Source organism: Pelmatolapia mariae, linkage group LG16_19 (assembly GCF_036321145.2).
Source record: "Pelmatolapia mariae isolate MD_Pm_ZW linkage group LG16_19, Pm_UMD_F_2, whole genome shotgun sequence".
Classification (NCBI taxonomy): domain Eukaryota; kingdom Metazoa; phylum Chordata; class Actinopteri; order Cichliformes; family Cichlidae; genus Pelmatolapia; species Pelmatolapia mariae.
This window is the reverse complement of record NC_086241.1, coordinates 38,351,057-38,372,678: the sequence shown is the minus strand read 5'-3', so window position 1 is coordinate 38,372,678 and position 21,622 is coordinate 38,351,057. Positions and strand designations below refer to the sequence as shown.

The 21,622-nt window shown below is 41.4% G+C and overlaps 1 protein-coding gene across 1 annotated transcript; it reads right to left on the bottom strand.

The window, feature by feature from the left end:
* Window positions 1-480: 480 nt before the first annotated feature.
* Window positions 481-21,354, bottom strand: zgc:109986 (uncharacterized protein LOC553566 homolog). Its single transcript, XM_063498771.1, has 8 exons — window positions 21,217-21,354; window positions 20,799-20,923; window positions 19,884-20,022; window positions 10,993-11,114; window positions 10,589-10,699; window positions 10,412-10,518; window positions 3,669-3,759; window positions 481-3,498 (listed from the first exon to the last, which is right to left on the bottom strand). The coding sequence occupies exons 1-8, from the start codon at window positions 21,311-21,313 to the stop codon at window positions 3,385-3,387; spliced, it is 906 nt and encodes a 301-aa protein (XP_063354841.1). The 5' UTR covers window positions 21,314-21,354; the 3' UTR covers window positions 481-3,384.
* Window positions 21,355-21,622: the final 268 nt, after the last annotated feature.

The window sequence follows — 21,622 nt, the reverse complement described above, 5'->3', positions numbered from 1 at the left end:
TGGAATATATTTTCAATGACCTTTCCCAGGTATGTTGTGCCAGTGGTGAGAGAAGCTCAGGTGCAGAAACTGATCAGTGTGTAAGATCACCAAATCGATACCTAAGACGGAAACACCTTGAATGGGTTACTTAAACATCACTGGGTGAAATGTCACTTTGGTGCACCAACAGAACACTTGTAGTTCACGTAACCTGCATGCCTTTGCACTGTAAAGAGACTGGAGCACCTAAAGTACACATGAAAACATTGACAGATTCACAGATAAGGCTTTTGCACAGAAATCTGCATTACCTGCACATCTGAACATGTTTAATTGCTTCACTCAACAGCCTGACGTCAGATGAATGACTCTGATTCTGATCTAATTTTTCCTGCAGATTGAATGTACCTTCTGTGCAAATTGGTACCATACAGTGTTCGTGGACTTCACCTGTAAAGAAGGCGACTACAAATGTTGTGCATGCCAAATAAACGTGAAAAAAAATGTTTATTTAACCACACTTATACAGACTGTATATATCTACCACCTCTAAAATGTTTGTTTGCAGAGAAAAGACACAGGCACACTATGCTAACAACATGTGATGTTACAACACTGGTGAGATATTAGTGTGTCATATATATTTGTTCACGACATTTTCCTAATGGGCAAAGGTATTGAAATCATGATGAACGAGGGTGGTGATTCTTATGACTTTGTTTACATAATTTGGCATTTTGTACAAATGTAGGTCAATAATAGATACATGATATAATTTCATTCATTTCGAAGGTTTATTTGCATGACGCACAGACAGACAGAATTGAAAGGTACAAATGTATTGTGCATGAAACGAATTAAAACGTGCTGCAGATGTGTGTCACAAGTTGATCTGGCTGTAGGCTGTGGCACTTGGCCAGAGGTGGCGCTGGTTGATTCGAGTCCATGTTGGTGCACACAAAGTAAACTGCACGCTTTAGTTGTGAGGATAAAACGCTGAAACCGGAGAAATAAAACGTGCGAGGGGAACGATAACGACGACAAGAGTCTCCCGATCGTTTATTCTCGCTGTCCTGTGAACAACACCGGCGTGGTGTTAATTGTTTGCCGTTTTCGCGATCGCGTCGCGCATGAGGATATCACCAGGTAAACTCGCGACATTTTTAAACATTTTGTTGTTCAATGGCATCGAGACTGACGGAGTGTGTTTGAGATAACCTCACAAGTGTCACGGATGACACATTTGGCGTTTTTTTTTTTTGCTGGTTTGTCGGTAGCAGCTCCTGAAATGCAAGACTGCCACACATCTGTTCGACCAACGCCAGTTAATCTAAACGCCAGTTGATCTGGGACACCGGTGGCCGCCTCGGGTCTCTGCTCCTCCTGCCTCCCCTTTCCCTCATCCACCTGCTGGCCTCTGTGGAAGCTCCGCCATAGCCACCACCAAACAACTGAGTTATTTTTACACATCGGCCAGCATCTGGCCAATCCACCACCTCTCATTGTTCATGCCGTTAGAAAAACCATCGACCCACCGGGAGAGCCAGTCCAGCTATGGTCGTGCCATCAGTAGTCATGTGCGGATCGATACTGAAATATCGATTCCTCCGATACCAGACATTTATGTTCTAGAATCGATTCTCACATTAAAATATCGATATGTTAGTAATTTAGGGTAAATTTGTAGTTTATCATTAACAGGAACACAGTGGAAAGAAACTATATCATTCGGATTGTCTACATTGGAAGGAACTACTTCCTCTTCCACCTTCCATAGTCATGTGCGTAATACGGCTGTATGAACGTGTTGCAGCCCCTTGGCTTGCGCACTCACAACAATGGCTGAGCGTAAATGGAGTCATGTGCGGACGTATTTTACCTCCACAAACAGCCGAGATGTGGTTTGTGATACATGTGGCAAGACAGTGAGGTGTTGTGGCAACATCACTAACCTTGTCAAACACCTCAGAGTAAATCATATCACAGAATATGACAAGCTTATGTTGAGGCGAACTGAAGAGGAGGAGAGGGACAGGTGCTGCTAGGGCGAGACAGACGTCTCTCACAGAGTCCTTTAGTGCTGCAGGCAGGCAACATGTTCAAATAGTGCAAAACTTCAGGGTTTTTTTATTTCTGTATGATGAATTCTGCATCATTAAGTGATAAGAACAAGAAATCTGTTGTCCTGTAATCATGATGACGCTATAATAAAAGATACAATAAAAGATACAATAAATAAAATAAGTTTTTGCAAAAAGTATCAGTATCGGATCAGTATCGTCGATACCACCCTGAATTTTACTTGGTATCGGATCGGAAAGGAAATCAGTGGTATCGCACATCACTAGCCATCACCCCTAATCTAGAGACTTAAAATAGGGGTATGCGCCACACCAGTTTTATTTTATATCTGAAGGATTTTTAAATTAGATATCATTTGAATATAAATAAATGTGTGTTGCAGCAGGGACACATGGAAAAGTGTCAGGACACTGGAGTTTGACAGCTGTGATGTAAAGTGACACCTTGCAGTACATTTCTACACTCTGACTTCAACCCACCACTTGCACCATCAGTTTTCTGATGGTCACACTTTCCATACATTAATGTTGTTTCTGAAAGACTCCAACCTCTGCAGGGATGTTTGGCCTCCTCCTTTAAATGCCACATTTAGAAATGACAAACCTTCTCATTTAAAGATTGGTGTGAAAAGGCACATCCAAGAAAAACATTACACATAACCAGAGTGGCAGCACGGTGCACTGTGAAGGGTCAACTTTGTGATCATGTTACTCATGGTATGTTCACACTGATTATTCTGTATCTCTAACCTGAGCAGGATACACTAACATTACATGATGCCCCACAATATGACCAGATTTCTGACAACACTAGCAGACAGTTTTTCTGAAGGATCGTGTTGGCCTTGGTTTGTGGAAAGTTGTATTTATTGAGTTTTCTGCTGGGATAGTCAGGCAGTCTCATTGTGACTCAATATGAGGATTTACTAGAGAAAGCCTCACTTTGACACTTTCATCATGTTGCCACGCTCATCTGTCCATGTTTGTGATTGGTTACTTGTTGCCAAGCCTTTATAGTAAAGGACACACATTTAGTCAACCCTGAATTAACTGACATATAATATTAACATAGCATTTTGCAAGTGCAACTCAATTAACGAGACAAAGCCTGAGTTTCTTTGATATGTAGACCAGGGAAGGAAGAGTCCAGCTCTAACCAACCCAGATAATTTCAACCCCTCCTAACCAGTTTAAACCAGATCATGGGTTTCATTAACTGGGTTTGGATTTAACGAGCTCACTTCTGACCAGTTCAGTTCAGAGTATAAATTAGCCAAGACGATTTCAACTGAGATCAGGGATCAAACAGGTCCAGTCCAAATCAGATGACCCTGTACAGGTGGATCTGTCTGAGAGCATCGGGGTCTGTGTCTCTGCCCAGGTAGACGTCATAGTTGATAGGAAGCTCCTCCACCCAGTCAGGCTGCAACACCTCCTGTTTGACACAGACACAAACACATTGAGGAACAGACCAAGAACAGCTTTGTTCATGATATTAGCAGTCACTTTATCCAAGAGAGAAATAAACTTCATGCATCTGTCACAACATGAGAAACACTTTTTACTGTCCACATGTAAGAACTGCTAACATCAGCCGAGTGTCACCTGCAGGGGATTCAGACTCTCGTGCAGACTGGGAACAGTGACCAGCAGAGATCCCTTCTTCCGGAAATTCTGCATGATGAACTTCCATGCCCTGAAAACAGAAAGTCATCATAGCTGTGTGCATCTGACAGAGCGTACAGAAGGGTGTTTGTGCGGTTTGTACAGCCAAGCCAAAACCAAGGTTTTCTATATCAGGACATAATGAAACACATATGGTCTTTGGCAGGTCTCATGTAGTTAAAGTGTCTTAAGGTCCCACCTGAGTTTTCAGTCAGGTAGGAGTCTAAACTTTGACTGGCACATGGATTCTTTTCATGAATTCTCAGTGAATTGAGGTCCCTGTCTACCAGGGACCTCACATCCGACTCTAGAACAGAGGTCCCAGGTCTGTTCTGGCTGCACGATGAACCCAAATCATCACGTGTTCGTGCCAGTGTGCTGTGTTTGGGTTTAACTAATTGTACTGCTGTGGATTACAGACACACATCTCCACTTTGGTCTCACCTGTCCAAAGCACATTGTTCAAATGAAGTTTGCAAACCTAAGCCATGTCACCATGTTTTTTAAAGAGAACACGCTTGCCTACCCTGCACATTCAGTCTTTTTCCAACTGTACATGAACTTTTCAGCATGCTTAATGGAGTCCTCTATTGTCTGAGATAATCCTCAGATAAGCCTTCCCAGACTAACGGGCAGTAACTATTGTTTCTCTACTGCTGACAGCTTTCATCCTTGGCAGCGAGTTAACACACACCTGAAAGTCACAGTCATGCAAACTGCCCGATCTGCTTGTATAGAGGCGCTCACACCTGTTCATCACCTGATACGGTGCATTCAATAGCAGCACCGAGCGGCTTTCGCACTCTTGGTTCCTCTGGAAGCAGAAAGACTGAAGCTTTCATTAAAAACAAAAACAACGATGTGCCATGTTTGGTAGTTAGGTTGTATTTTGTTAATTATAAGACCTGCTAATGAGCTGATGATTTTTATTATGTGCTGATGAAACCTTAGAACTGTACTTTCCTATACCCATCACTGTACCACTGTTTCTGTTGCTGCTTGTATCTTGTATATACTTTGAGTGTATTTCTGTGTGCATTGTAGTGTAGTTATGTACATTTCTGTGTGTGTTTATGTACGCATCTTTGTACATTTTTACATGTATTTCTATCAGGGTTCATACGCCTTTTTCAGGGTCAAATTCAAGCACTTTTTAAACACTTTCAAGGTCCCTTTTCAATCTACCACCCCGCCAAAAAAAGAATGAAAAAGAATAAGACCATGTGAAAATTAAAACAAATCATCCTAGGTGAACTTAAACACCTTTGTTCCCCTTTTGTTAAGACCACACAAAAATACTGCAAAAGGAAACGGTCGCATTCTATGCATATAGTGCATAAACTCAAAATGCACATTTCACTCAAAAATTAAGATGTGAAAATGTGAACAAATCAACTTGTTAGAGATATTCTTCTCCTGTTGAAAAACAAAGTCTTCTCATCAGATACTGATGCTTCTTTCCTGTATGACACAAAAAATAATAAACAAAATATTGTTTGTTTTTAAGTTAATTCCCAATAAAACTAACTGTAAGATGTTTAACTACATTGCTGTCTGTATTATTGCTGAAGTTCTACATAATCACCTTTAAAGTGTTTGTGCTAATAACATCATGTACAGTCAGACAGGCATGGAGAACAGCACTGGGAGGCTTTGAACAGATCACATAGTTCAATTCAACATATGAGACTTTAAGAACGCACAAGCATCTACTTAAAATCTATTTAATTTATCATCTGTGATATTATTATGTACAATTCCAATGCATTTTGTTCATCTCCCTTAAATAAACAGGTAGCCTTAAAGTATGAAATATTCATATACAAATACATATAAATGTGTGTACTGTCTGAGTGGCTGATAGTGCCCCACAGGCCTCAGTGTGAGCTTGAACACATTTATAATGTTTAAGTAGTTTAATGTGTAGGTGCTGACTATAAACACATTTTGGATGAAAGCTGGGGAACTTTGGTAGCACAGAAACAAGTGGCTATTCTTTGTGACCATATGGATCGGTCCCTCATATTACCATTATTTCACCCAAAGGCACCAAGTTAATACTCAAAAAAGCTGCAGCAATACACACAAATATAAACAGTACTTGGCGACAACTTTGCTTTTAGCCTCTAACCCTCTGGGCTCCAGGGTATAACTGGCTGTTTTTGACTACTTTTGATTTGGCCTCTATATTTCACCGTAAAAAACTGTTTATCTTGCCAATCTGTTATTTCTCATTTTGACATAATGTGTCAGCACAATTTATCTAAATTCAGACAAAATATAACATACGAGTAGAAAGTGATATTTTTGACTGTAAAAACCACAAGCATGTTTAACGAATCATTTTCATAACTTGTAATGCAAATAAAAATTGTACATTTTTAAAAAATATCACAAGTTTTGCAAACAACAAACTTAAATGGTACTATTTACCTAAAAATGCAGCCAAGGCTCAGGCGTTTTTTATACAACCATTTAAAACTACTTACAGAACAATCAGGTGTTCTGCGTCAAATAAGAAGGCACACAAATTATTTATGCAACTCCAAAAAATAGTTTGTGTCACTATAACACAGATGAGAACAGCACAGGAATAAACCTGCAGGTCTGACAGCAGGTGTGTCACTCAGCGTTTACACTGCAATCATCCTTTGGTGGCTTTTTTGCAGCTGTGACATGCACTAGTAGAACTGACACACAAAACAAAACAACGACTACACACTAACTACACAAGACAACACACTAACTTGAGACTCCAAACACGGTAAACGTCACAAATCTCTCACGTATCAAAACTCTCTCTCTCTTTCGCTCACTCGCTCTCTCTCTCTCTTTCGCTCACTCCTAAACTTCCCCCTCTTCCTAAACAACCAAATGCTACATGTTGCCATATCAATTTTTGATTGGTCGACATGGTACATGTTTCCACCAATAGGGAAGGAGTGTTTTTTTCTTTTTCTTTTTTTCACTCCCAAGCGGAGTGTTTGCTGTCCGTAGAAAACGCAGTTTTTACGGTTTCTTCCCGCTGTAAACACCACTGCTTTATTCAGAAAAAAATATCGCGTGTATTTTTTATTGTAACTCTGATTTTACGTGGCCTATCAACACAATTTAAAAACTGGTATAGAGATGTGGGCACGAGTGGCACCAAAATCAAAACACTGCATCAAGCGCTAACATTTCCAGCACCGGTAATCATTAATTCTGCGGTTTTAATCCCTACTTGCATTTCATTTGCCCCAAAAACAGTTATGTCCAAAACGACAGAGAACACGGCAGGTCCGTACAAAGACAGACGTGACGAAAAGGCAACAAAAAAAAAAAGGACGAGGAAAAAAATCAAAGGACTTAAAGGGTCAGACCCATACGAGCATACAGAGTGGAGTAAGGACGTTAGCGTGCTGCCCAACTTTCATCACGCACATATTTATTATTATATGGTCCTAAGTGTGAGTGCATACACTCACAAAATGTTTAGTAACTTCAGATCCCTGCAACAAGCCCAGGTCCAGTTTACTTTGGTGATTTTTTCCTTTATCTCCTGTACAGGCCAACGCAATCTATTTGTCCTTTCAGGTTGTAGTGTTACACAACATTCTCTCTTCTTTGTTTATCGCCCACTTTGCGCCAGAAAGAGGAAACCAGCAGATGTCGCGCTAAACAACAGCAGCACGTTTAAGCCTGATCAGCTGTTGTTAGAATTTATTTAATATTACTTTCTAGTATCAGCTGATGTTTGCTGGAGCCACAGCTGTAAAGCTGCTGGTCATGATGTCGGTTTGGATATGTGGTGAGAGGGAAACATGAAGATGAAACCAGGAGATGTCCTTACTGAATCATCAGAGCTGAACAGGTGATGGAGAAACAGGTTTACCTTTTAGGTGACATGAATGAGTTGAAGTTATGAACTGTTTCTGAGAGACAAATAACACCAGGATCCTTTTCTAAGTAGCTGACAGCTGGTAACTGTGCAGGGGCGGGTCTAGCAAAGTTTAGCCAGGGGGGCAAGTAGGGCATTAACAGGGAGAGGGGGGCACAAAGAAATACTTTCTTATTCTCATTTAAAATGTTTCGCTGTTATTAAATAATTATCTGAATCTTACAACCAAAGTTTTTATCTGATATAAAATGTATAGAAATCATACATATACCAACAAGACAGTGTACATCACTGCCACAGCAGCGTTTCTTTTCATTCAAAGGCTTTATGGCTTTAATACCTGGTTGGCCGGTCTCTAGTCAAAATGCCCGGGCCCATTTTTGGTCCCAGTCCAGCCCTGGGCACGACACGCAGTGAGTTAATCTGAGAAGGTGCAATATAAAATAAATGGCCGGGCCAGCGGTGCACATCACAAACTAGCTCGCATAGACACATTAGTTGTGCCGCTTTTTAATGATGGTATCTTAGCTAACAACCCCAACTACCAGATTCAACTTGCAATTGACTAAAAATAACTTAGCCTCCCGGTGAGAGGGACGTTGCTAGCAGGTGGTTTTTTTCAAGCGATGTTGAAATTTCCACATTCCAACACTTCAAAAGCTTCAGGAGCTGTCCGCTCAGCGCAGCATCAGCACCGCGGAAATACACGGATACATCCGTAGACTCGAGACAGATTCACAATGCTTTTTCGGGACTTTCAGGTGTATGGACCAATGTTTTCTTTTCTGATCAAACCAGAAAGCTTTAATGAGCAGCTGGGTTTGTCTCGCATTAACTGGCTGAGTTAATACCAGTTAATGCGACACTGAAATGCAGCTGATTGAACTGAAAGCTCGACTCTGTGGGGATCAAAGTTTGCAGAACTACGAGCACAGCTGGAATCCACAGCTGTGCGTGTTCATGGAGCTGCTTTTCACCTGCTGGACATCACTACCTGACAAGTTTAACTGTCTTCAGAACATTGCAGAGGCCTTATTGACAGTATTTGGCTCTACATATCTGTGTGAGCAGATTTTCTCTCACATGAGTGTCCTCAGGTAGCCGTCTGAATGCTGGACACTTGGAGACCTGTGTCTCTGAGTGGGAGACCAGAGATCACATTAATATGTGTATTAACAAACATGCCATATTGGCCCAGTTTATTTTTCTTATCATTGTTTTAAGGAGACCATAAATAGCATTTGCATTTTCTGTTGTACAGTTCATTTGCTGTTATGGATAAAAAGTGTCTTTGTTGTTTCTAAATAGCTGATAACTATTCACTGACAGCTGCCAACATCTGTGAACAAATATAATTCTATAAAGTTGTTCTATATAGTGTTTAACTGTTAATATAGAGTGTTATTAAATTTATTGTTAATGCAGTCATATGGCACACTGACTTCTGAGGAAATTTTCGATGGTACTCGTCATCAGAAAGGTTGCCGACCCCTGACCTACACAAACGTAAATAACTGAGTACTGATTACTCCGATCAGACATTACTACAGGAATACATACAATACAGATGTATAAAGAATAGAAACAGGATGACAGAGTAATGCTGCAAAAATCACTCAACTGAGAGGTCAAAGAAAAGCTCCAGCTAGTGCATTGATCCTGTTTATTTCTAATGTGAGGGCTGCAGATTAGAGCTCTTTAAAGTGCATCCATTCTAACACTAAAGATTACTTTAGGACTTGTAGTGTTTCACCTGATCACAATTACATTTATTGCTCTGAGTCAATCAGTATGCTTGGTGATAAACAGCCTGCAAGCACACCTGATGTTTTTTTTAACTTCTGCAATTCACTGTATTACTTTTGTAATACAGTGAATTGCAGTGACAGGTTTGTGCTTCTGTAACTGTAACAGCTGGGCTGTGGTGTAAAGCTCCTTCATGACACTGAACACTGAGTTGAACAGACCTCTTTAACTGAATAATGACACTTCTTAGTACAACCCTCTGAGACGTGAAGCCAGGAATGTCTTAAACCTGCATTCTTTCTAATGGCCAGCAGGGGGAGCCGACTCTGGCTGCAGAGAAGCTGTGAGAAAATGATCACTACTTTCATGTTTGAACACAAAATGCTGAGGATTTGTTTCATTACAGGACACTACAGCTGGCTGTGAGTGTGAGCATGTTCTACTCTGTGAGAGCACACAGGGAGACGTCACAGTGGTCCATGTTTTACTAATCCAATGCTTTCAGTATTCGGCTTTACTGTGACCTGTACATTTCTGTGTGATCAGCGTTTTTCATGTACAGGCAAGAACAGCAAAATCCTTCATCATTCCCTTCAAGGCTGTACATTCTCTACATCTGCATGTGGAGAAGGACGAGGCATTACAGGAGGTGGAGACAACTCCTGAGAGCAAACCAGTGGGACAACTCTGAAATAGTACATATGGAGGCTGTCCAGCCTGTGCCTACACATGAACAGTCACAATAGGAGATATATGCCAGTGCTGTCCTGTGCACATACGTCACGGGTCTAAACCCTTATTTTAGGGCAAAGTCAGCACATTTTTTGCTGGATTCGACCGATGATTCTGTACATACAGCTTTCTGTGCCGAAGGGCTTCAAAGACGCCTGCCTGCTTCAACGAGTACTGGTTCAGTCAGATCTGAGTGCATGTCAGCATGTCCTCTCAACAAAAACGAAACCCAAGATCAAAGTTTCACACAGATAACCAAACACAACAAAACTTGAGCACTGTCCAAGCTTACACCCTGCAGGTCTTATATTCTGTGTAACCTTACCTGACCTGTTGCTCGGGCTCCATGAAGTACTCAAAGACGTTATTCATGACAACAACATCTGCGTTTTGCAGCAGAATATCCTGCGTGCAGACGTCAGCCTGGAGGACCTGTAGAGAGAAGAAACCATCTGTGGTGGAGCGTTCTTCTAGACGATCGTCACGACTCAAACACACAAACCTGAACTCTGTCAGTCAGCTTGTATTTGTGCAGCATGGAGTCCTGCAGTCTGACGAAACCCTCACTGATCTCCAGGCCGAGCAACCGGGACGCTGAGCTGTACACATACCCCTGAATACACACACACACGCGCACACACACATCAAAGACAACAGGTGAAAAAGAAATGAAAGACTTCCAAGCAACAACATTTGTTAAATTAAATGATTTACTTTTTTAAAAGTTTGTCACAAAAGTGCATTCAGACCAAACGTCTGAGCGCTTGTTCGTGCTCCTGGCAAATCCTCCTGCAAGTCTGTACAGCTCCACTTATTAGGAAGAAGGACAGTCGTTCTAATGTCCTCTAAAGTGACAAAAACATGACTGCAACAGAGTGTGTATGTGTGTGTGTGTTGACCTCTGACCCCATACAGCACGGCCCCCAGTCTGGATCCTACATCCACCAGTGTCCGGCCACTCAGATCTGGAAGAACGTGCTGGAACAGGAACTGAAGCTCAGTCACGGAGAACGAGTGAGAGATGAAGTCTGCCAAAGGAGACGATGACAGCAAACGGTTTCATTCATCTGCCTGCACCATCACCTCGTGCATCCACTTAAGTGCTGAAAGTGGAACAGTTTGATAAAATGCATCATCAGAAGAAGCCCCGTGCAGGTGTCTGCATTTCTTCCAATGAGTTGTGATGCAGAATAAGAAAAACTCCTCCATATTTTTCAGCATGTACGACAGAGTGGAGATCAGTGTGGAGAGTTTACTACACCAAAGGGTGTAGATGAGTTAGTGTGATCTAGAGTTGGATGTCTCGACACCACTTTTACGTGGTCTTGAGTCTCATCTCGGTCTCGCTTTCTCAAATCGACAATGGCTGTATCCCAATTCAGGGTCTGCAGCCTTAAAGGCCACATTTTAAGGCCGATTTAAGGCTTGAAATGCAGCCCTCAAATGCGTCCTTCATCTCCCTGAATTTTAAGGATGTGGCGGTGTAGACTTCATGGCCCAATATATCCCACAATTCATAGCGCGGAGGGGGTGTGGATAATTTTGCCGCAAAATACGGCAGAAGCAGAGCGGCCGAAGAGTAGACTTTTAAAAGTAAGTACTGAATATGATGTCACTTATTTATGTGCAAATGTTTAATAATGACGAACATTAAAACATTACTGTTGGCCACATGTCGGCAAAGTTATGTGACATTAGTGACGTTTGTACTTTCAGCGTTAACTTGGTTTTAAAGCCTTTACTTTCAAATATATATATAGTTGACCTTAATCTTACAGAGAATGTGATGATTTTATGGATAATTAAAGTCAGTCATATATCCACAAACACAACAAGCTGAAAGTCAGTGATGCTGCTCGGTTTGCAGTCCTGAATATCACGGCACAAGCAGGATTCACTGCACTGTTAATGTTAGCTATGTTATATTGCTGCCTCTGTTCGGTGGTGTCGAGCCAAACGGACTTTAACGTGTGTTTGAATGAGCTGACGGTTCACTTGTTAAGCTGAAAGAAAGATGCTTTAATCACAGGAGTCACACATGTGTCCACTGTACCATCTGGGAACTCTTTTTGTTTAGCACCTGTAATAACACAAACACTAAATCCTCCTTCTCTTGTGCTGTTTTGTAGCAGTGTATACACCTGAGACTGTCACCTGTCTGTCTGTCCTGCACTCTCTCTCTGTTTCTTTCTCTCTGATTGTGGAATAAAAGTATGAACATGTATCTATAAGTTACACTTGTGTTTGAATCCTGCAGCTTATCACACATTTGGTTTCCATGTGTGACAACTGCAAGTGTCCAGAGTGAGGACAGACTGAGGGACCCACTGCTGCACATCATCTGTGAGGCTTTGCACCCCTGATGATCCACCAGGACAAACTCAGCAGTGTGTGAGGAAGAGGAGCAGGAAGAGCCAGCAGCAGCTGACAGATGGAGAGAATAGACAGACTGTTCCCTGTTTGTGAAGGACTGCTAGGAAAGTTTAAAATAACTAATTGTCTGTCCTGAATCAGTCTTATTAGGTAATGTTCAAATAATGTTATCATTCCAGTGTTTTCAGTGTGGGAGAAAGTACTCAGGGCCTTCAAGTAAAACACTATGAAAGGCAGCAACAAGTTTAATGTTCAGAAACCTAAAGTATGTATCAGCAGCAGAATGGAGCTAAAAATAAATGTTTGTTTCAGTTCTATGAAGCTTTGAGTATTTTGGATTAGTAGTACTGCTGTGTTTGTCGCATCATATTGTTGTAATTGTTTATATGCTTTATATATTCTGAGGTAAGTTGATCTATAGTGTTACATCATATTCTATAAGGATGTTATGTGTTTGTATACTTTCTGCCCAGTTTGACCCATTTAGCAGAGGTCAGCCTGTTTAAGGCTCTGATATCTATTCTGTATGACTTAAAGCAGTTATGATATGGTCTGATTTTCTCACCCAATAAAGGAATATTTCATATATCAGTCTACTCTTCATTGTATCAGAAACAGTTTTCACAGCTCGTACATTTTCCTTTTTACACATATATGTAAGCATTGAGCCAAATGTAATAATGCCAACATATTAAACGAACAATATTTGTCTCTTATGTATAATACATCTACATATACACTTTCAAAGATACTTGTCTTTGAGTGAAGATTTAAGGTGATAGGAAATATAAATAACTGCAACTTGAATCTTTACTGAAGCCCAGTATTTGACACAGAGTTCAAGCTCACTGCTGTAATAACTAATAATTAGGGCTGTTCGATATAACGATATATATCGGATGACGATATAAAAACGTCTATCGTTTCATTTTACGCTATCGTTTGTTTCGTGGTGTCGCAAAATAAACTGTTTACGGCAATATTTTTCATCATTTTGATGGTCACTGTAGTGGCTTTATTAATTTCTTAAAGTTCTCTCTTTCTCTTATATTTAATATAACCACACTACGGACGGACAAGCGCTTGTTTTTATGCGTTGTCGTTAGCAACAACGACCGTAAAACCACCGCATGTCCGCTTGTTTATTTTCCACATAAACCTTTCACAATAAAGTTCAAGATCCTGTTGAGACTTTTCAAAATAAACTGAATCACGTGAAAGAGTATGCAGAGTATTTACGGATGAGAAGCAAAAAAGAGCCGTCAGGTGCTAAAAAATAAACCTTAGACTCAAACGTTAGAACAGGCTTTTCCCCGCAGCACGCCGTGTAATAAATACTAACAAAGAAAACGGCGGCCATTACAACTTATGTCTAAAAATGTATCGTTTCATGCATCGGTTAAAACACTCAACTCCAGGTCCATGACGCCCAGCTGGAAACACTTCACGCAAGTTGAGCTGCCCGAGATTCACAGAATTTACAGAAAATGTTACATTTTTGTGATTTATATCGTTATCGGACGATAGATGTCTTAATATCGGGATATGAGATTTTGGTCATATCGCACAGCCCTACTAATAATGGTTAATATAATAACTTTGATATTGGCCATATTATATTTACATTAGCACAGTGAGATGACTTTAGTCTCATGAACAACATGAGCTAATTGTTATTTACTATCTAATCTTGAAATGACTGTTCAGTACAGAAATGAAGCCCAACAATCATGTTTTACAGTCCCGTGGTCTCAGCCTCAGATACTCAACTAATCAAAGTGATGTCATGACAAAAATGAATGACCAACAAAACATTTTTTCTCCTTCATTTCTGTCAAACAATGCTGTATATAACGTTTCCAGCTGTTAGCATCATGATTGCTAGGCAACCTGGGCAGCGCGACGGAGGCTAGACCGTCCCATTTCACAAGCCTAAAAGCCTCGCACTTCCGGCCTTAGCGGTCTTTGAGTACGCGGCCCTTGAGGACCGTTAAGGCTGCAGACCCTGAATTGGGATACAGCCATAGTGTTCAGGAGATTTGGAGTCAACAGTATCCATGACACACAACGTAACGTTCGATAATGTGTCATTTCAAAAGCATCAGCTCTAAGAGCCGTGCTTAGAGAGTGCTTTGTAGTGAATCAGAAGAGTCGACTCCCATTGAGCGAGAGCCGGTGTCAAGATGAGGGAAATATTTTGCTGCTACTATTCATAACCATCATCATTATCATTGCATTAATCATCATTTCATCAAAGCATTTGTTGAAGCTGTTGGCATTGCGTTGAAACTTGTGTTACAGGTGTTGTCATGATCATATGTTGACATTTGTATTACAGGAGCAGCCATAATCATTGTGTACACACACAACATTAAGGTTAAAACAGCATACACGCTTGCAAAACACATATATTACATATAATCTAGGAACAGGCCTGAGTAGAGACCCGAATGCATTCAGCTTCTTGTTGCAACCTGTCGCAGTGGGGTTTACTTGGTAACAGGTGACAGAAGATGTGCTAAAGAGGAAGTCGAGTCCATGGGGACTTGAGGGGTCTGAAATCATCGCCATATTTGGAAAGAAGATGCTAGAAAGAGGAACTTCTGTGTCTGACTTTAGTTCTAAAAATTGATCATTGTCTGTACAAGATGCAAATGATGTTCTTAGAAATACAAAAATATGTTATAGAACGCAAGAGGAGGCGTTATACTCCAATGCTATAAAAACCATTCTCTGTGTATTTTTGGGGAAGAACCCCGCAGATGTGATGCTGTGTGCTTCTTCCCACGCGTGTGTTCAATAAACTCATCTGTTTGACTTCACCCGGCCGGACCAGTGTTGTTATTTGGATTTCCGGTATATCTCTCCTTAACTTCTGAATCTTAACATTGGGGGCTCGTCCGGTGGTTAAGGGGGAGACTGTATTTGGAAGTGTAAAAGGTCCGGAGTCCGAGGTGGTCGAACGGCAGACACGAATCAGTGGTCGAAGTGAGTTGACATAAGCCGGCTTATATAAAGGTAAGGCACTACCTGTTGAATTATTTCCAAACTGTGCCAAATTGGACATTATAAATTAAAGTCTACTCACTGAAATTACTGGTGAATGTCTGTTTCAATTTTATTGAAAGTTTCATAAGGTTTACAAGTTGAAATAAGGATAATGGAAGGTATAAGTAACAGTACTGAGTAAAGAGAATAAGGAAAAGGAAAACAGTGAAAGTGAGTTCGAGGCTCACGTAGGAGTTAGGGAATTTGGTCATTTTGTGGGTTAAAGTCCCATTGGTCATCAGGTCACACCTTTGTTGGTAATTTTGTGGGTTAAAGTCCCCATTGTCGATCAGGGTAGATCTGCCTCAGTCATACACTTGTTTTGGGTGTTGATTGTTGTTTCAAAGTATTATAAATTTTTCAAGAACGGCAGGGGCGGCTGCTAAGAAGCGCATTTCTCGGAGGTGACGCTCCCTCCTGGCCGAGGACGCTCGGCCTTGACCTATCGGCGAATAGGGTTAGTACGGCTGGCGACCGGGGAGAACTTGGGAACCTCCAAAATAGCTAGGAGTTCGAATCTCCTTACCGTTTGGAACGGTAGTCTGCGCGTTTTTGGCCAGCAGAAGTTGGACTTCGGGCGTGTAACCTTAACTTAAAACTTCGGGAAAGCCTTGGCTGTGAAATGCCAAAAATAGAGCTTCAGGCAAAGTTTGGGTTGGGTGACGCTTTTAAATTCAGTTAGGGATCTTAGAAATGAGACAGAAACAGTTCGAAACTGATACTGGTGAATTGAACGCAAAAAACCTGGGGTTTGTCCGTTTGAGGCGGTTATGGTAAATTTGTCGAAATTGTGTAGGTGTTATAATGTCAGGCCTGATACTGAAGTTGTAATTAAAGACGTCTGTGTAGTATAAAAGAGACTGTGTGTGTGTGTGAGGGTGAAAATGTGAATGAGGAAGCTATGAACTGCTTAAACCACCGTTGGTTTCACAAATAATGCTGCATAAAAAGTTGAATGCGTGTGTTTAAGAAGTCATATATGTTATTAGAGGCCTATAAATAAAGTTTTGAGTTGCTGTAGTGGATGTATAGTAGTTGACTGAGTGTTGAAATATATTGAGTGCATTGTACAGTACCTAAGACCAACATATTACTTTAAGTAGTAACCTATCTTGAGCCATAAATGCTGGTGTGTTTTATTTTTTCTCCAGTTTATGTGTGTGGTGTGAGAATGATTAGAGGTTTCAATTGTTTCTCTTTGACTTGCTTTTTCTGATTATGGAAAACATGTCCAAAATACTCGTATGAAAGCATATTTTGAGTGATTTTAACTGTGTGAATGCTGTCAGTATTTGATTTGAGTGACTCTGCGTGATTTGTACCAAATAAGTAAATAGGTAATAATAACACTAGGGAGGTTTTTTAGTAGAGTGAGTGAGAAAGAGGAAGTGTGTTTGTAGACTATAAATACAAAGAAAAAACAAAGAGTTCGATTAGTCTGAAGAAACAGGAAATATGGCTCTGTGTGCCTGTGTGTGTGGGACAGGAACTGCATGCCCATAAAAGGGAAACTCACTGTGACAAGTGTGCACCCAGAGAAGACAGACAGACGAGTTAAACTCTTGGTAGATGAAGCAAATGGAGGTTTTAAGAAAAAGAAATGAAAATGATATTAATTGTATGCTTTAGTGTGTTAATACAGGTGGACTTCTCTCAACCTGGAACTTTGAGTACAGCGGAAAAAGGGATAGACTGACACAATTGGTAAAAACAAGCCAGTTTTTGGCTAAAATTTTATAGCTTGACCTCTCACTTTGTCCCTGAACCCTGAGAAGAAGCTCAAAGGACAGTTAATCTCATGATGAAGACTGACAGAACATCGTGGACTTGAAGAATTAATAGCAGGCAAAAGACAGTGCAACTGAACACTGACGACTCCAGAAGCAGTACGAAAGAAAGCACGTGATGAAAACATCCACGGTGAACTGCGGGCTGGTAAGAACAGTGTGACATGACTGTTTGAAGGCACTGAATGTGATATTTTGCCAGGCTATGGCTTGACCTGAAAGAAAAGACTGAAAGATCAACGGAGAAGAAACAGGAGCAGAAAGATCTGAGTGGGACTGTGTTGTTGGAGATTTTAAGGCCACACAGGACACTGTGAAGAGAGGGTAAGGGACCAGTCAGAGGTCAAGCCCGGACGAGTTCGAACGAGAAGGTACAGGATATAATTGGATTGAAAATGGAAGCTAAATCATGGAGGTCTAGGATTGTCCACCACATTACAACAAAAAAAGAAAGTGTGTTTTATGATAATTGAAACGAAGACATATGCATAAGGTATCTTAAGGTTGTGTTCATTGTTCAGCCAAGGAAAGTGTGTGAAAAAATGTCTCCAGATGGGGAAGGGGTGAAACTGCAGATCACCCGAAGCCCTTGATGGATACAAAATGAAATATAAATAAAATATTATAATAAATTAGTGTATTAGTAGTATAGTAGTATATTGTAATATACTAATAAAATATTGTAATATACTATTGCTGTTATATAAAAAGATAATAACATTAATAATGACATAATATTAATATGAAGAGGCACCTTAGTCAGTTATGATGTGAGGTTAAGCTTAAGGTTGCTCAAGCCTGTAAAATTGCAGAGGGAAATATTTTGCTGTTACAATATAACCTTGAGCATTAACATTGCAGTAATTATACAACCTATAGCATTGATATTGCATTGAGATGTTTATTAAAGTAGCAGGCCTGAGATTAACCTTTCTCATTGTAACCTCTAATCATTATATACACATTGCATATTGTGTTTATTAAGAAGTGTGTTCTGATCGACCAACTCGAACACCTGAGGTTGTTGTCTCATTCCCTAGCCAGAGGACTGCTAGAGAGGGTCAGAGAAATGACACAAGCAAAGGGTGGTGACCCTCTTTTAAAAAAAAGAGGGTCAAGAGAGGGAGTGTCAAGATGAGGGAAATATTTTGCTGCTACTATTCATAACCATCATCATTATCATTGCATTAATCATCATTTCATCAAAGCATTTGTTGAAGCTGTTGGCATTGCGTTGAAACTTGTGTTACAGGTGTTGTCATGATCATATGTTGACATTTGTATTACAGGAGCAGCCATAATCATTGTGTACACACACAACATTAAGGTTAAAACAGCATACACGCTTGCAAAACACATATATTACATATAATCTAGGAACAGGCCTGAGTAGAGACCCGAATGCATTCAGCTTCTTGTTGCAACCTGTCGCAGTGGGGTTTACTTGGTAACAGGTGACAGAAGATGTGCTAAAGAGGAAGTCGAGTCCATGGGGACTTGAGGGGTCTGAAATCATCGCCATATTTGGAAAGAAGATGCTAGAAAGAGGAACTTCTGTGTCTGACTTTAGTTCTAAAAATTGATCATTGTCTGTACAAGATGCAAATGATGTTCTTAGAAATACAAAAATATGTTATAGAACGCAAGAGGAGGCGTTATACTCCAATGCTATAAAAACCATTCTCTGTGTATTTTTGGGGAAGAACCCCGCAGATGTGATGGTGTGTGCTTCTTCCCACGCGTGTGCTCAATAAACTCATCTGTTTGACTTCACCCGGCCGGACCAGTGTTGTTATTTGGATTTCCGGTATATCTCTCCTTAACTTCTGAATCTTAACACCGGCTCCTCACTTAATTTCCTTTGGCTGCTCAGCTCTCACACAGTGGCTCAGCTGTGCTCCAATCCCTCCATATTGTGGCCAATCACATGCGAGGATATAGGATAATATCATTATGTGAAAAACAGAGAGGGTGATGGACGCGACAGTCAAGTGGAGTGTGCGTCTGTCCTCTCAGTGAGTGAGACAGTCGACAGCGGTGAGGAGGGCTGTGCGAGTGCATCGCAGAAACACATAAATATGCCTGACACCTGTAAACGAAACAGCATCTGGCTGCAGTTTAAAGACTTTCTTGTCTTGGTCTTGGTCTGGGTTTAGGCGGTCTTGACTACAAGTCTAGTGTGTTCTAACAAACATCGTCTCTACTGCACGAGGCTGCATAACCCTGCATCTGCCTGTCAGGGTTAGCAGACGCAGCTTTCTGCTCCATGTGTTCACGCTCTTATACTGAGCACCGCACTGTGTTTGTGAGCTAAAAGACAAATTGTTTGCTTTCTTGTTATTCAAACTGATCCTGAAGTAAGACTTCACTATGTCAGAGGGAACAGCGACTGTGCCGGTTTGTCTTTAAACAGCTGTCATCACCACTTTTTTTTACCATTCAGACTTTTTCCTTAATGTGGCCCTAACACTTCTTCACACATATGTGGGTCTGCCAGCTAGCTACAGCTGCTAGGATAACACGTGGAGCTCAGCGAGCTGCTAAACATGTAGACCTGAACAAAGGTGAGCAGTGGTGATGTGCTCCCACCCAGAGGTGCAGTCCTGTGGGATCCACAGCTGAGGCAGTAGTTGTGGCTCATGAGCCCCCGTTCACACAGGGAGTCCACCTGCTCGTCGTCGTACAGGAAGCTATCCACGTGAACCGTCGGCCGTGACCGCCGCTGCATCTGGAACACGTACCAAAGCTTCCTCGTCATCCTCAACATCACCACACCTCTCTCCATTAACATCATGAAGCTCAGACCTGTCTCCACTAACACTGCCTCATTCTACCAACACGGACACTCACATAAGGAGGACACTGAGTGTCTCTCAGACGTACGCAGCAGACGCACAAACACGAAATCAAATACTGAAATATAATGCCTCAATATTTTTAAACTTCAGAAAGGTTTGAAAATGTTTGTAAGCCCCAAAAAACTGTACAAAAATATAATATGACTAAATATCTAATAGTGTTTTTTATTTTAAGTCAAATAAATATTGGGGAAAAGCTTGAAGTAAAATAAAAACTGCATTTTAAACACAATGTGGGCGTGGCTCTGTAGTACAGTCATGTAAACATTAATGGAGGTTGTGTCAGAAAACATTAAAAACACTTATTTGCCTCCAAAACACAGAAAACTGAATTTTAAAAGGCCAAACAGAGCTGTGATTATTAGAAATAATAATAATTTATTTTTATATAGCGCTTTTCTAGGCACCCAAAGTGCTTTACAATTCCACTATTCATTCACTCTCACATTCACACACAGGTGGAGGCAAGCTGCTGCCCTGGGGCAGACTGTGGCTACAATCACTGTAAAGTAAATAAAGTAGTAATACCACTTTTATTACTAACTTATGAAGGCCATAATGAACTTCTGATCACAATGTGATGCAGGAGCACTGATCAGCAGTGTACAGTCCTCTGTAGTACCTGCTCAGTATTCAGACACAGTACCTTACTGTAGGCAGCGGTCTCAGAGGGCAGCATAGCATCAGGGGGCACGTTTGCCCTCAGGTCCTCTGCAATACTCTGCAGCAGCACCCTCCCGTTATCTCCCAGCAACTCGTCCTCCAGCTCATCTGCAAGAAGGCATTCACACACACACACACACACACACACACACACACACACACTCCTGAGTACAGGGGAAATGACGGCTCAGCAGTGACAGTAAGCTGTCAGTCTGTGGGCTGCTCTGTCAGCATGAACGGAAGATGTAACAAACTCGTAAAAACCCCGAAGCGTCCCACTGTGTATTGCTCCTGAAGTGTGCGTGACTGTGGAAACAGCGCGACATGGTGACGACACTGTGAGGAGTCCCCCGCTGAAGCCGTAACCCACGAAGCCCACGCCACGCGTGCAGTATGTTTACCTGAGTTCTTCATCCAGCCCAGCAGCTGCGTGAGTTCAGCCGGCCTCAGTCTGCTCAGCAGCCGCTTCAGCTCTGATTTAGCTTCAGCCACGTTCATGTTCACGCTGGAAAACACGCAGAAAGCTGTGACAGGCGCTGCACGCCTCTGAGAAACACGGAGCTTCTTCTTCTTCTCTGGGTTTAATGGCAGTCTGCGCGCGTTCACGCTGCACTACCGCCGCCTATCACGCTATGCAGTCATTGTCTGGAAGGCTAACAGAGCCGGATGCAGTGGCGTAAAACCGGCTTAAACAAAACTTAAATGAGGCCGTAAAACCCGTTAGTGCGTATGAACGAGCTTCTTCTAGTCCCGCTGGGCACTGCTGGAGGTCAGTGTTCCCCTGACCTGACAGGTCCCAAGCAGCAG